This window comes from Callorhinus ursinus, unplaced genomic scaffold (assembly GCF_003265705.2).
Source record: "Callorhinus ursinus isolate GAN/ISIS: 27379988/994484 unplaced genomic scaffold, GSC_fseal_2.0 scaffold80, whole genome shotgun sequence".
In the NCBI taxonomy this organism is placed as follows: domain Eukaryota; kingdom Metazoa; phylum Chordata; class Mammalia; order Carnivora; family Otariidae; genus Callorhinus; species Callorhinus ursinus.
The window spans coordinates 321,501-334,138 of NW_027397142.1; the positions used below are offsets into that span (position 1 = coordinate 321,501).

General features: G+C 62.1%; 4 protein-coding genes across 11 annotated transcripts in view; 2 read left to right on the plus strand and 2 right to left on the minus strand.

Annotated features, from left to right (window-relative positions):
• SLC4A2 (solute carrier family 4 member 2) overlaps positions 1-2,426 on the plus strand; it is a 15,666-nt gene extending 13,240 nt beyond the window's left edge. The window contains exons 18-23 of one of the 2 annotated variants that reach the window (XM_025862174.2): positions 121-210; positions 418-584; positions 1,126-1,379; positions 1,471-1,640; positions 1,923-2,096; positions 2,187-2,426. In XM_025862174.2, coding sequence (XP_025717959.1) covers positions 121-210; positions 418-584; positions 1,126-1,379; positions 1,471-1,640; positions 1,923-2,096; positions 2,187-2,267 — 936 coding nt within the window. In that variant the 3' untranslated portion in view covers positions 2,268-2,426. Of the gene's footprint in view, positions 1-120; positions 211-417; positions 585-1,125; positions 1,380-1,470; positions 2,097-2,186 lie in introns of both variants that reach the window. The other variant, XM_025862172.2, reaches the window with a different exon arrangement.
• A 96-nt stretch (positions 2,427-2,522) lies between these two features.
• Positions 2,523-6,795, minus strand: FASTK (Fas activated serine/threonine kinase). Of its 4 annotated transcripts, none has more exons than XM_025862198.2 (10): positions 6,612-6,795; positions 5,420-5,842; positions 4,748-4,927; positions 4,480-4,619; positions 3,785-3,998; positions 3,539-3,653; positions 3,244-3,335; positions 3,028-3,163; positions 2,841-2,955; positions 2,523-2,737 (listed from the first exon to the last, which is right to left on the minus strand). In XM_025862198.2, the coding sequence occupies exons 1-10, from the start codon at positions 6,691-6,693 to the stop codon at positions 2,630-2,632; spliced, it is 1,605 nt and encodes a 534-aa protein (XP_025717983.1). In that variant the 5' UTR covers positions 6,694-6,795; the 3' UTR covers positions 2,523-2,629. The 4 variants fall into 4 exon arrangements, with proteins under 4 accessions (XP_025717983.1, XP_025717982.1, XP_025717984.1 ...); XM_025862197.2 differs by having other exon boundaries at positions 3,539-3,698; positions 6,612-6,793; XM_025862199.2 differs by having other exon boundaries at positions 3,539-3,698; positions 5,601-5,842; positions 6,612-6,769.
• Positions 6,796-7,061: 266 nt separating this feature from the next.
• On the minus strand, positions 7,062-9,605 carry TMUB1 (transmembrane and ubiquitin like domain containing 1). 4 transcript variants are annotated; one of them, XM_073887493.1, is made up of 4 exons: positions 9,471-9,574; positions 8,937-9,023; positions 8,167-8,585; positions 7,062-7,877 (listed from the first exon to the last, which is right to left on the minus strand). In XM_073887493.1, the coding sequence occupies exons 3-4, from the start codon at positions 8,553-8,555 to the stop codon at positions 7,526-7,528; spliced, it is 741 nt and encodes a 246-aa protein (XP_073743594.1). In that variant the 5' UTR covers positions 8,556-8,585; positions 8,937-9,023; positions 9,471-9,574; the 3' UTR covers positions 7,062-7,525. The 4 variants fall into 4 exon arrangements, with proteins under 4 accessions (XP_073743594.1, XP_025717993.1, XP_025717992.1 ...); XM_025862208.2 differs by lacking the exon at positions 8,937-9,023 and having other exon boundaries at positions 9,471-9,605; XM_025862207.2 differs by having other exon boundaries at positions 8,167-9,023.
• Positions 9,606-12,593: 2,988 nt separating this feature from the next.
• Positions 12,594-12,638, plus strand: part of AGAP3 (ArfGAP with GTPase domain, ankyrin repeat and PH domain 3) — a 55,285-nt gene continuing 55,240 nt past the window's right edge. Inside the window, exon 1 of the mRNA XM_073887507.1 lies at positions 12,594-12,616. Coding sequence (XP_073743608.1) covers positions 12,594-12,616 — 23 coding nt within the window. The remainder of the gene's footprint in view (positions 12,617-12,638) is intronic.

A 12,638-nucleotide genomic window follows, 5' to 3' on the forward strand; every position in this document is an offset into this window, starting at 1 on the left:
GGGGGGGGGGGGGGGGGGGGGGGGGGGGGGGGGGGGGGGGGGGGAGAACTGGCCGGAAAGGGTGGCTGAGTCTGGGCCAGAGCGGGGCAGGGGGCCTCTGAGCACGGTGCTTGCCCACAGGTGCGGCGGGTGATTGGGGACTTCGGGGTGCCCATCGCGATCCTCATCATGGTGCTTGTGGATTATAGTATTGAGGACACCTATACGCAGGTAAGGCGGGGTGCAGGCAGCGGTGGAGATGGCACCTGGCGCCGGGCTCTGGATATTCCCCTCCAGCCCAACCCCAGAGCTGCCTCTCAACTGCACAGGCACCAGGCCTCTTCCCATAGCACGCCCTCGGTGCTCGGCCTGCCCAGCGCACCTCAGGGCTCCCCCTCCACCGTTCACCGGCCCCTGGCCCCACCCTCTGCCCTACAGAAGCTGAGCGTGCCCAGTGGAGTCTCCGTGACAGCCCCAGAAAAGCGGGGCTGGGTCATCAACCCTCTGGGGGAGAACAGCTCCTTCCCCGTGTGGATGATGGTTGCCAGCCTGCTGCCTGCCATCCTGGTTTTCATCCTGATTTTCATGGAGACGCAGATCACCACGTGAGTGGTCCTAGCCTAGGGGGGGTGCTCTGTAGACACAAACGATGTTGTTTGTGGAAGGGCTGGAGCCCCAGCGAGGCGAGGAGATATGGGTGCACTGGGTGAGGGAAGCCCAGGATACCAGGCTGGCCCCTAGAATTTATTAGTTTTTAAACGTTTATTTATTTGTTTGAGAGGCGGAGAGGGAGAGAGTCTCAAGCCAACTGTCTGTGCTGAGCTCGATCTCATGACCCTGGGATCACGACCTGAGCCGAAACCAAGAGTTGGACGTTTAACCAACAGCACCACCCAGGCGCCCCTAGAATTTATTCTGTAGGCAGTAGAACGTTCCACTGACGTTTGCTGGGACGGGCACAGTAGAGGCCGGGAGCTGTCCTGAAGGGCATGGAGAGGGTCTCTTCCCACGACAGAACTCTTGTCCTGACGGACTGGGCAGGGCCCGACCGCCAGGTTCTGAGAGCAGACAGAGGCTCCTGGCTGGGTGCTCTGGAAAGACGGTTGTCTGCCTGGCTGGGCATCAGGGAGTGCCTGTCCCACTCAGGCTGATCATCTCCAAGAAGGAGCGCATGCTGCAGAAGGGTTCCGGCTTCCATCTGGACCTGCTGCTCATTGTGGCCATGGGCGGCATCTGTGCCCTCTTTGGCCTGCCCTGGCTGGCTGCTGCCACTGTGCGCTCCGTCACTCATGCCAACGCGCTCACCGTCATGAGCAAGGCTGTGGCGCCCGGGGACAAGCCCAAGATCCAGGAGGTCAAGGAGCAGCGTGTAACGGGCCTGCTGGTTGCTCTGCTTGTAGGTACGCTGACCTCTCGCTCCACCCTTCCCCAGGGCGGTCTGTGGGGGTGGGGAGCCCTGGGGCCAGCTGTTCCTCCCTCTCCCCCACCCAGGTCTCTCCTTGGTTATCGGGGATCTGCTCCGGCAGATACCCCTGGCTGTGCTCTTTGGAATTTTTCTGTATATGGGAGTTACCTCCCTTAACGGGATCCAGTTCTACGAGCGGCTGCATCTGCTGCTCATGCCCCCCAAACACCACCCAGACGTGACCTACGTCAAGAAGGTAAGACCCCACTTGGAAGAGCCCCATGCCTCTGCCCCATCCTGGTCTGCGGGGGTCACTCTCCAGTCCCCCAGCTGCCCCGTGTTCAGCCGCTGTTTAGTCTGTGCGGACCTGGCTCTGGTAAGCACCCAAAAAGGCACTGCCGCCCCCATCCCCGTGGAGGGAGAAAGGGTCATCCATCTTCTGGAGGTGGCAGGCCCAGATGGCCCTGCAAGGGACCAGGGCCCTCCAATGCTGGGGAGAAGCCTTGGCTCACCTGTCTTATATGCCACCCACCCCCAGGTTCGGACCCTGCGAATGCACCTGTTCACAGCCCTGCAGCTGCTCTGCTTGGCCCTGCTCTGGGCTGTCATGTCCACAGCTGCCTCCCTGGCCTTCCCCTTCATCCTCATCCTCACGGTGCCCCTCCGCATGGTGGTGCTCACCCGCATCTTCACCGAGCGAGAGATGAAATGCGTAAGGCCTCCTGCCCCTCCCCCCCAGCCCCGCTGGCCCCCCCCAGGCCGAGGTCAGCGTCAACCTTCTTGACCCACTCCGCCCCCACAGCTGGATGCTAATGAGGCGGAGCCCGTTTTCGATGAACGGGAGGGCGTGGACGAGTACAACGAGATGCCCATGCCTGTGTAGCGGCTGCCTGGACCGACAGCCAAGGGACGGATGGACGGAGGGAGCAGGGGCTGGGGGGTGCTCTCTCCATCCCCTCCCTCGTTTTTATTTAAGTGAATAATTTAAAGTCCCCATACCATGCCCACTCCCCCACCAGTAAAGTGCTTCGGCCCCCACCTACCCCTGGCCTTCTGTCTCTGTATGGGAAGGATGCGTGGATGGAAAAGGGGGGGGGGGCCCAGCCCGCTCCCTGTCCCAGAAACGAGACGCACGATAGGGAAGGAAAGGGACTTTAATGAGAAACCAAAATATAGAGAGCCAAAGTGCAAACTGTCCACCCCCCCACTGGGGGGGGGTCATCCTGAGCCCCATGTGCACCCCCCTTATCCCCCTTCCGGCCCCCAGCGGAGGCCCAAGGCCTGGAGCTTCTGCCTCAGGTAGCTCTTGAGCTGGGGCAGGCCTCTCTGTGACTCCAGTTCCTCGAAGGGTAGCTGCAGGGGAGGGGAGCAGCAGGTTACCCCCAGGGTCTGTGGGCGGGGCGGAGGGGCGGCAGGATGGCATGGCGGCTCTTGCGGGGCAGGGGGCTGTTCTCACCGGCAGGAGCTGGTAGCCCAGCAGGCCCAGGTGCCGCTCCCGTAGGGCCCGGGAGCCCAGCAGCACTCGACCATCCCGGCAGAAATGCCAACGTTCCCGCAGCATCAGCACCACCCTGGAGGGGGCGGACCATGGCTCGGCGTGGTGTCCACAGAGGCGGGGAGGCTCTCCCGCCCTCTTCCCTTACCTCTGGGCAGGGTCGTGGGTGGTGGGCTGAGAGGCAGCCTGGCCCTGGGGACAGAACCTGGGAGGGTAGGGTAGGAAGGGGTCCTGGGTCCTCACGGGAAGCACAGCACCAGAGCTGCTGACACACAGCAGGAAGTCTGGAAGGGCAAGAGAAAGGGCGACTGGCTTCTAGCCAAGGCTCTGCATCCTGGCCGGCCACCCACCCGCGGGGAATCACCTGTGCAGTAGCCTGGAGGCACGGTCAGGTCCTGTCGGTACTTCTCCTCCCCTAGCAGCTGGCGCAGCCCCTCCGCCACTATATCCTTGTGACTGAGGCGGGAGGGGGAGCAAACACCGATAGGGAAAGGCTCAGGAGGCTCGACCCTGGCAAATGCCTTTAATGTCCTAAGGCCCGTTTTTTTTTCTCTCTGCTAAGTGTGTGTCAGCACAGACAGTCCAGGGTCCCCCTGGCTTTTCTACTCTGTCCTTCCTGCAGCCTCGTCCCCTCCCCTCCCCCAAGCCGCCCCATCCACCTGTACTTGCAGCGGGCACGGTCAGTGATGAGTGGCTGGGGGAAGATGGGCACTTGCTGCCTTCGGGGAAGGCGGGGACCCCGGTATCCTGGAAGCTCCAGCTCCACGGCCGTGTCTAGCAGGGAGAGGTAGCGCCGCACAATCAGGGCATGAGGGGTGCCTGTGGGAAAGCAGGACTGAGGCTCACGGGGCTGCAGGCTCCCACCCCTACTTCCCCCCCCCCAGCCAGCCCTCCCGGCCGCGCACCGCTGATGTGGTTGATGAAACTTGGGGAAAAGACAAAGTGCAGGGCTCTGAAGGGCAGGCACCGAAGCTGGCACAGTGACATCAAGATGTTGACAGTAGCCAGGGGAGCCACCCCTGCTTCCCGGGCCAGGATCCTCTCGAGGCAGGGCATAAACTGCTGTTCCAGGGGCAAGTAGTTCAGCCGCCCAAAGGGCAGGACCAACTTCTGTACCACCTGTGGAGGAAGAGCAGCCCTTCACCCAGCACGAAACAGTTCTCCAATATCCTTCACAAGCTGAACCTCAGGGAGGCTTGGCCTGCAAGCTTCTAATGTCTCTGTAAAAGCGGAACAATCCCTCTACCCCGACGTACACACCGGAAGTTCGGCAGCATAACCAGTGTCTTGAGCCCCATGTGATTAATCAAACCAGTGGAGGAGACATCGCTGTGGGGTCTGGCCCTGAAGACTTAAGAGGAGTGGGCTCAACGAAGCTAAGACAGTGCCGAGTGCGGAGAACTGCAGAGAACCAGGCATACACGCTGGGTAGGTGGACAAGCCAGGTGGGGGTGAGCAAAGATGAAACCCCAGGGGCACAGAGCAGAGAGCCTGGCTGGTTGTCTGCTGCAGGAGGCAGCCAATCAAGCTGAACAGGGGGCCGGGCCTGACACCGAGGAGGGCTAAGCGAGGAGCATGGCAGGGTGGGAGGTAATCCCACCTTGCTGCTGAGCTGGGCTTCCTGGACCACCAGGAAGTGGGCAATGGCTTCCAGAAGCTGGGGCTCCCGCAACCGGTGCCGGGCCAGGTGCTGGGCCAGGAGCACCATCACGTGGGGAGTCAGTTCCTCTGGCCTGGCCTCTGTGAAGAACAGCCTATTATGCTGGACCCTCAGGCCAGATCTTCACTAGATTCCACCTCGGCCCAGACACCACCACCTGCCTCCTCTTCAGCCCCTCCCGCCACCTGCCTTCAGTCCCCTCCAGCACCTGCCAGGCTGCGGATGAGGTGCTGCTGCGGACGCCTCAGGAAACGAGGGCAGCTCAGAGCAGCTTCCAATCTTTGCCCACTGCGCAGGCCAGGTTGCAGAGTGGGAGGTGGCTTCGGAGGGAGGCGGAACCTTCTCTCCTGCTCCAGGGCACACATCAGGGGCCCATCTGATGGGAAGCCTGAGAGGGAGAGGGTCAGAGGAGGCAGGCCTGGTAACGGGGAACTGCTCTGTTCCAGTCATGGGGGTCAGTTGGTGAATTCCCAACCTTTCACGTCTCCATGTTCTGGATGGAAGGGTTGCTACAGTGTAAGTAGAAGCACTGGAGAAATGTGAAATACCACGTGCACGTGAGGTATCACAACAGTCTGCGGGGAAGACCTGATACAAACATGGCAAATAAGCTCTCATTGCACGCCAACGGTGACAAACAGTAGTGGCTTTCTAGAGCACCGTGTTGGAGGGAATCAGGGTTGGCACCCCTAGCTAAGCTGGAGCGAATGCTGCTGGACTCCTGCTGTCTGCTGTGGAAACAGGGGAGCAGCACCAAGTGTGCCAGGGGATGCACCATTCCTGGCAAAGCCTGAGAGGTGAATTCTGTCAGTGATCTTGGGTCTTCTATGCTCTTTCTCTATTCTTCCGTTAACACCCACCCCCCAGACACCCTCCTCACCAAGTAAGACTGCAAGGTGCAGACACACGTGGATGGTGTGAATATCAAAGGAGGGGCAGTTTCGGATGATGAGCTGACTCAAGTCCTGTAGTGTGGCCTGCTCCACGGGAGGGGGCCGTGGCTGAGACCCCAAGAGCTGGCCCAGACGACGAAGTGCCACAGGGTAGTGATGGGCGCGCACCTTGGTGGGGTTCTGGCCCAGCCAACGCAGCAGCTCCCCAGGGCTCCTCGCCTGTTCCAGAAGCCGCTGTAGCCCTTGCACAGGGCCTGCGTGGAGGCCTCCTCCAGGAGGCCGGTCCCCCCACTTGCTGGGCCCCAGACAGCAGGGCTGTACTGGCGGGAGCAGCAGCAGGCCAGACAGCCGAGCAGCGGAGGCCTGGGCAGAGAGCAGGACTCGAAGCATGGAGCTGGGTGATGGAGACCCTGAGGGGCAGCCCAGAAAAGGGGGTGAGGTTTTCTCCGAAGGGGAGAAAAACCGGCTATCTACTCCTGACCTCACTCCCCATTCAGAGGGCCCTGGGGTCAGAGCAACCCACTCGTGCTCACCCTTCCTTGGGCAGCTCTAGTCTTCTTCCCCACCCCGCCCCTCTCTTGCCTCCTTCCATCCTTTGAAACAGCACCTTCGGTGTCCTCGGCACGGTGATATTTACAAAACAAGTCCACATGCACTACGTATCACCTCTGATGCTCCGTACGCGCCTCGGAGGTGGTAGGCAGGGCTGGCGCTACCTCGATTTCACAGGTGGAGAAACCAAGGCCCCGCCAGGATAAGGGGTTAAGCCCGAGGTCACGAATCGGGTTGGTGGTCGTGCCCAGCCTGGAGCCCAGCTTGCCCCGTCGATGCGCCCTCCCGACCACCTCCCCCTCCCGCAGGAGGCGGCAGCGGCAAGGAGGGTGGAACGCGGGCTCGGCAGCCGGGCGGTCCTGGGTTCCATGCTGGGCGCTCCCACTTACCAGCTGCATGACCTTGGACAAGTGGCTTCGTCTCTCTGCCCGTGAAACGAGAACGCAGCGCGCACCTCGCAGGGCGCCCGTGGAGCCCGAGCGCGCTGCTTTGCCACGGCGCGGAGTCGGCGGTGTCAGGGGCCCCCACACCCACCCGGGCCCGGCAACGCCAGGAGACCGTGGTCACGGTCGCCAACACCAACCCCCGCCGCCCTCCCGCAGCCCGCCCCGTAGGCGCCACCCCTACATGGCTCCCCAGGCCCCGCGCAGGTCGCTCCCTCAGTCGGTCTCGGGGCCCGGGAGCCGGGCTCCCCCCGCGGCCTCCTCATCGGCAGGCCACCGAGTCCGCCATCTTCCCAGCAATCCCCGGACCGCGGTGCGGACGCCAATCGCGGCTCAGCCCCCGACCAGCACAGACGTGGCTCCCGTCAGGCCCCGCGCGCCCCGGCGTCGCGCGCCCCGCCCCCCGCTTCCGGGAAGCTGCGCGCGCCGAGCCGGGGAGGTGCCGGAGGGGCGGAGCCAAAGGGCCAGGCGCCGAGGCTGGCACGAAGAGAGAGAGCGGAAGTCGGCGGCCCGTCGTGTGAGGTCGGGCGCCCGACGGGGCGCACTCCGCGCCCTTCTCGCCTTTCTTCCCAGTGGACAAGGGCTCCCCGCCCAACACCCGCACGGGCCCACGCACCCAGACACACACCAGGAGTGAAAACTTCACAGTTATTTAATCTGCACGTGTTCCACACAATCCCTCCGCCCCTCCCAGCTCCCCTTCCCCAGCGCCCCGCAGTCCTTAGGTCCTCAAATCAGCCCCAGGAGCTATTAGGGACTAGAGGTGGCTGCGTCCTCAGGCGGGATACTCAGAGGGGCCCAGGGGTGTGGCCCGGCTCTGCCCAGGGCCGAGGCAGTGACAGCAGCTGCCTGACCCCGAGGAGCCGACTGTCAGTGGGGGCTGAGGGCCAGCAGCCCGGGGACATGGCCCAGAGCCCCGGCGGTCACAGGGAGGGGCGTCGGCCGACTCGCGGAGCGCCCTGCTGCGCAGGGCCGGGCTCCAGGCCAGCGGGAATAGACAGGCCGGAGAGGGGGGCCTGGGCAGACAACAACGCCCACTGTGTCGTGGGGAGCGAGGTCCAGAGGGGCCGGCAACGCCTCCGAGGGCCCGCGGAGGCACTACGGGCGGTACATGGCAAAGGCCAGCAGGCTGAGGAGCAGGGTGAAGCCGGCCAGACCCAGAGTGGCCGTCAGGGGGAAGAAGGGCCGGTACTGGATCTGGCAGTACCAGAGCAGCAGCAGCAGCAGCAGCAGCAGGGGCAGCAGCAGGCCGCCCACTTCCAGCCCGGAGGGGCCTGGCTCGGACCCCGGCGGGCAAGGGGGGGGTGGGGGCCCGGCGCGCGTCGACACGTGGCAGTGGAGGACGCAGTTGGGCGGGAGGTGAAGGCTGCCCAGGGTCTGGGTGTCGTCTCCTAGCAGCTGCCCTTGGTAGATGAGCCGCACCTGCTGTTCCCGGCCGGGAAACTGGGTCCTGAGGAGAGAGGGACCTGGGTAAGAGAGCAGGCCTCAGGCAATCCTGGTCCCTTGCCCACAACAACACTCCCACCGCTCACCTTTGCCTCCACCCACCACCCACGTGGTGGCCTCTAAGGGGTTCCCCTCCTGCTATTGGGGAATGATACAGTGTGTGATGTGGGGACCTCAGTTCCGGCGTCTGTAGAAGGAGGGGGAAGTCTCAGATCTCTCTGGCTGCCCTTCCGGGTCTGTAATCACTCCCACCCCAACTTTAGAATTTCTTTCCTGTCCTCATCCCAGCTTACCTTTTCAGGGAGCCAATGGTATCGTGGGGCCAGGCCCTGGCCACCTGCTCCGAATCGTTGAGGAATTTCAGCCGCAGCACTAAGGGCTCCTGGGGGGAGTCTGGCGATGGTGACGTTGCTGAGAGCCCCATGCCAGGCTCTGGCTCTGCAGCCTGACCTCTGTGTCTCAAGCTGGGGGTCTCGGCTCCTGGGGCCTCCCCTCTGATGCTGCCGGTGACCGCCATGGCTTCCCTGGGCTGTGCTGGTGTTGGAGTCCCTGATGGCTGGGGCAGTGGGTCGGCACCCTCCGCGGTGTGTGTTGAGACCCAGGCGAGAGCCAGCACCAGAAGGCAGGCAAGCACCGCGAAAAGGATGGTCACCTCATCACCCACCCCTTCAATCAAGGCCATGGCACCTGCCTTGCCTGCCACCTTACTGAGCTGGAGAGGCACAAAGAACCCATGAGGGCCTGGCTCACTGGCCAACAGCCCCCTGAACTCCAACGGGCTCCTGACCCCACCCCACCAAACCCTCCCAGTCCTGATTCCTCTGCCCCCTTACTCACGCTCCACCCTAGGGCACATACTGTTCTGCAACCTGGTTGTCCCAAACTTCCGTCCAGTGCCCCTTCCCATAACCAAATCCCAAGTCCTAACTTTTTGTAATCTGAGTTTTAGGTCTTTAACCATCTCCCCAATTCATTCAAACACTATCTCGATGTAAGGGCCTTGATCTCCTAAGCAACCTCTCCCCTAAATTCAACCCTTAGCAAACTTCACCCCAAAGCTTACCTAATCTTCCATCTACTATCTCAAAGTTTACCTTCTCCTTCGTCTATTTCACCCCAAAGCTTATCTACTCCTCCATCATGAAAGTTTCTGCAAGGGGGAAGAAAATGGGGTTCTATGCCCCCCACCCCCAGCCCCGTTATCATTTAACCAAGCCCCACCCGCGGCAGGGGACTGCTTCCCAAGGCTTCCCCACACCATAGGTCCATCTCCGCCCTTTGGCAGTTCGGAGCTTCCGAGGGCTGCCATCCCCCCGCCCCAACTTGGCCCCTCCGGTCCACTCAAGTCCCACCCCGCGACGGCCCGACTCGGCGCCTCCTCTGGAAGCCTCTCCAAACCCAGTCCGCAGGCGGACCCGAGATCCCGCCCGGGGAATCCGAGACTTCGCCCTCCCCACCCCCAACTCCTCCATCACCCCTCCCATCTTCCCGCCCCCCGGAGCCACGGGAGGGCACGGGCGAACCCGGGGCGGGGCGAGCGGGAGCCAGCTGGGGCCCGGGGCGGTGGGGTGGGCGCGGTCACCGCGCGGGAACTCACCGCCCGGCTCCGCCACCTCCATAGCGGACCCTCGGGCACTTCCGGGCGGGAGGCGCCGAGGTCGCGGACACCTGAAGGCACCCCCTCCTTCCCTGCCGCCGCCGCCCGGAGTATTGTGGGACTTGTAGTCCTGCGCGGTGCTCATTTCCCGCCCTCCGCCCTGCTGACCCACGTGCCGGGATCCGCAGGCTAGTCCTGGTGACCGCCAGTCGCTGAGGTGCCCGCGGGGGCGGGCTTAAGGGTTGTGCCAGCCTCCTGGGGTTCGGGCAACAGCAGGACCCGCCACCTCCCCCGCTGGCATCCAGGGCATCTGTCACTCCAAACACCGACGTCAGCGAGAACACGTCAGAGCACCCGAGTTTCCAGATGCAGGCTCTGGGGAGCTCAGGTGACCCCTACCCCGTTCTGTTCTTATGTCAGAGTGGACGCCAAAAGGCACTGCGGGCCCCCTAAATTGACTCTTTGGCTCAGAGCCCGGTACCCATGGGCTGTCCCAACAGCTTGGCCGAGGACATTCTTCCCCAGGGCTGGCCACCGGGGCTTGGGCTGTCCTGTCTCCCTGGCCCCCTCCTCCGCCTTGCCCCTGTAAGACTGTGCGAGAAGCATAGACCTTGGAACCTGGCACAAATGCTGATCTCTTATCACGTGTTTATTAACTGTATAACCTTGGGTGCGCTATTGAATCTTGTTGAATCTTAATTGCTTTGTTCCTAAAACATAATTCATAAGGAAATTGTAAGGAAGAAATTAATAAAATTAATTTTATTAAACAAGTGTGAAAACTATGTCAGGGACCTGTTATACAGTAGGTATTTGCTCACCTAGTATTACACTAGGGTACTCTAGAGTACACTCTCCACCCAGATCTGGGCCTGGAAACTGGGTCCTTAGAGTGTTACAGTGTAGAGGACTTTGAGCCCCAGCCTGGCTTGGGCCAGCTAATTGCTATGAGCTTTTCCCTCCTTCCTCTGGGCCACAGAGATCTCATGTCCTGGGTTTTATAGGCCAGTCTTGGTGAAAAGTAACGCACCCTAGTGTTTCCATAGATCATACTTACTTGTGGGAGCATGTACCCCAAGCGGAAGCAGGTACTGCCTTGGGAAAGTCAGTTTCGATGTATAACATACAGACCTAACTTCTCTCTAGTTTCTTCCCTCTCATTCATTCGTTTATTCTAGAAACATTTATTAAATGTATACCAGATGTCAGGCACTGTGCAAGATGCTGGGAATACAATGGTGAATCATAAAGGTGAACTTATCCCTGCTCTCACATGGCTCATATAATGATAGGGGACAGATATGTAGACAAGCCCACCGGTCCTAACACAGATCTGTGCTGCCTGCTGGGGCAACACATATGAGAAGCTCTTTACCCTCAGCATTTCTCCTGGGAGCTACCTGGTGCAAATTCTTGGTGTCAGTTCTAGTTAAGTATCTAAAAGAGATGTTCGCTGTTGCTTTCAGACTTACACAGCATCGGAGCTAGGTAGGTGTTCTGCTCAACCACTGTATTTTGCAGATGATGCACAGAGAAGCTACATCAGTAAGGTCAGACATGTAGGTAGAACCTGAATCTCTCAAGAGCTGGGGAGGCCCCAGCTGTTGAGTACCTTGCACCTGGTTCTTTGGACAGTACAGGACACTTGGGTGACTGCGTTGGTACTGGGGCAGAGTTGTGTGAGTAGCCAGATGGGGGCAACTCTTTGCAAGGAAAAGACTCAGCTTGGCTTGGGACGTGGAAGTGTGTGTAAAAAGACCAGCATATGTCAATTGTGCCGGAGGACATCTGGGCACAGCCCTAGGAGGCTGACTGGCTGGGGCCAGTGCCCTGCACATGCCCTCTCTTAGGCATTTTTGCAAAGGTTGGGGATGAGGGCTGACTAGCAGGACTGTAGACAGCTTTGGCAATGGGGGTGCAGAGGAACAGAAACATGGAAGGGAGTTCCCTGGCCCCCGAAGGAGTGGACAGGAACACAAGATGGGCAAGGGGTTGAGGACAAGAGAGCCATGTGGGCTCTGGTGAATCTCTTGAATGGGGTGGGTGGGGGAAGAAGGCATCACATTGGATTCCTCTCTCTTCTTTGCCTATGTACCAGCAGGTCCGAGGCGGTGGCAGACAGTGAACCATCCCAGTCCCACAGGGGAGTCTTTTAGGAGAAGCCTGAAGATGAGCGAGGGGCTGTTGTTTAAAGGGCCATTTCCAAGGGCCTTGTTGGTGAAGCTCTCAGGGAGAACAGGAAATAGAAGCCGGGAGCCCAGATTTCCAGGCTGTGTGCTGCAGCTCGCAGTGGAGAGTCCAGGGGACGGCCACAGAGAGAACCCCGCGGACAGGGTGGTCTCCAGGGATGATCTGGGGCGGGAACGGGGCAGCCTGTGCAGCACTAAGGGCAGGACCATGTAAGTGAGACGCAGCTGTGCCTGGGCTAGCGGCCCTTCTGGGCCAATCCGCCGCGTTCATCAGCACCCTCAGGCGCAGGGCACTGCTCGGGCAGTGCCCAAAGATCGGACACCCCGCCCAGACTAGAGCAGGGAGGCGAGACAGACAGCCGGGGCCGGGAGGAGGCCAGCGCAGCTGTCCACTTGGAGCGGGTAGCCCTCAAGGCGGGTGTGGGTGGGGGCTGGAGAGCAGGCGGAAGGGCCAAGGCTAGGTGGGAGGGGCCCGGGCGCCGGAGCTGGAGCGCGCGGCTTTGGGGTGGAGGCTGCCGAGCCAGCTAGCAGGCGAGGGGCGGGGGCGCTGGGGCCGGCGCGCAGGAGGGGCGGGGGCGGCGGGGAGGGGGGCTCGGGCTGCGTGTGCCGGAGCTGGCGGGGGCGGCGGTGCGTGCGCATGACGCGGGGGGAGGGCCCGGGCCGCGCGCTCCCGGTCCCGTTGTTGTTGCCGCTGGAGGCTGCTCCGAGGCAGCGGGATCGCGGCGCCGAGAAGCGCCCTGCAGCGGCGGCCACAGCGTGCGCGGCGGCGCCTCCCGGCCTCGGCCCCCAGCCTCCGGCCTCATGCGCTAGCCCCGCGCCGCCGGCTCTGTAGTCCCGGCCCCGCCAGCCCCGCGCGCCCGCCCGCCACCGCCGCCGCCGCAGCGCCGCCCCGGGCCCCGGCCGGGCCCGCCTCGGGCCCCGCGGCTCCAGAGCCATGAACTTCCAGGCGGGCGGGGGGCAGAGCCCGCAGCAGCAGCCG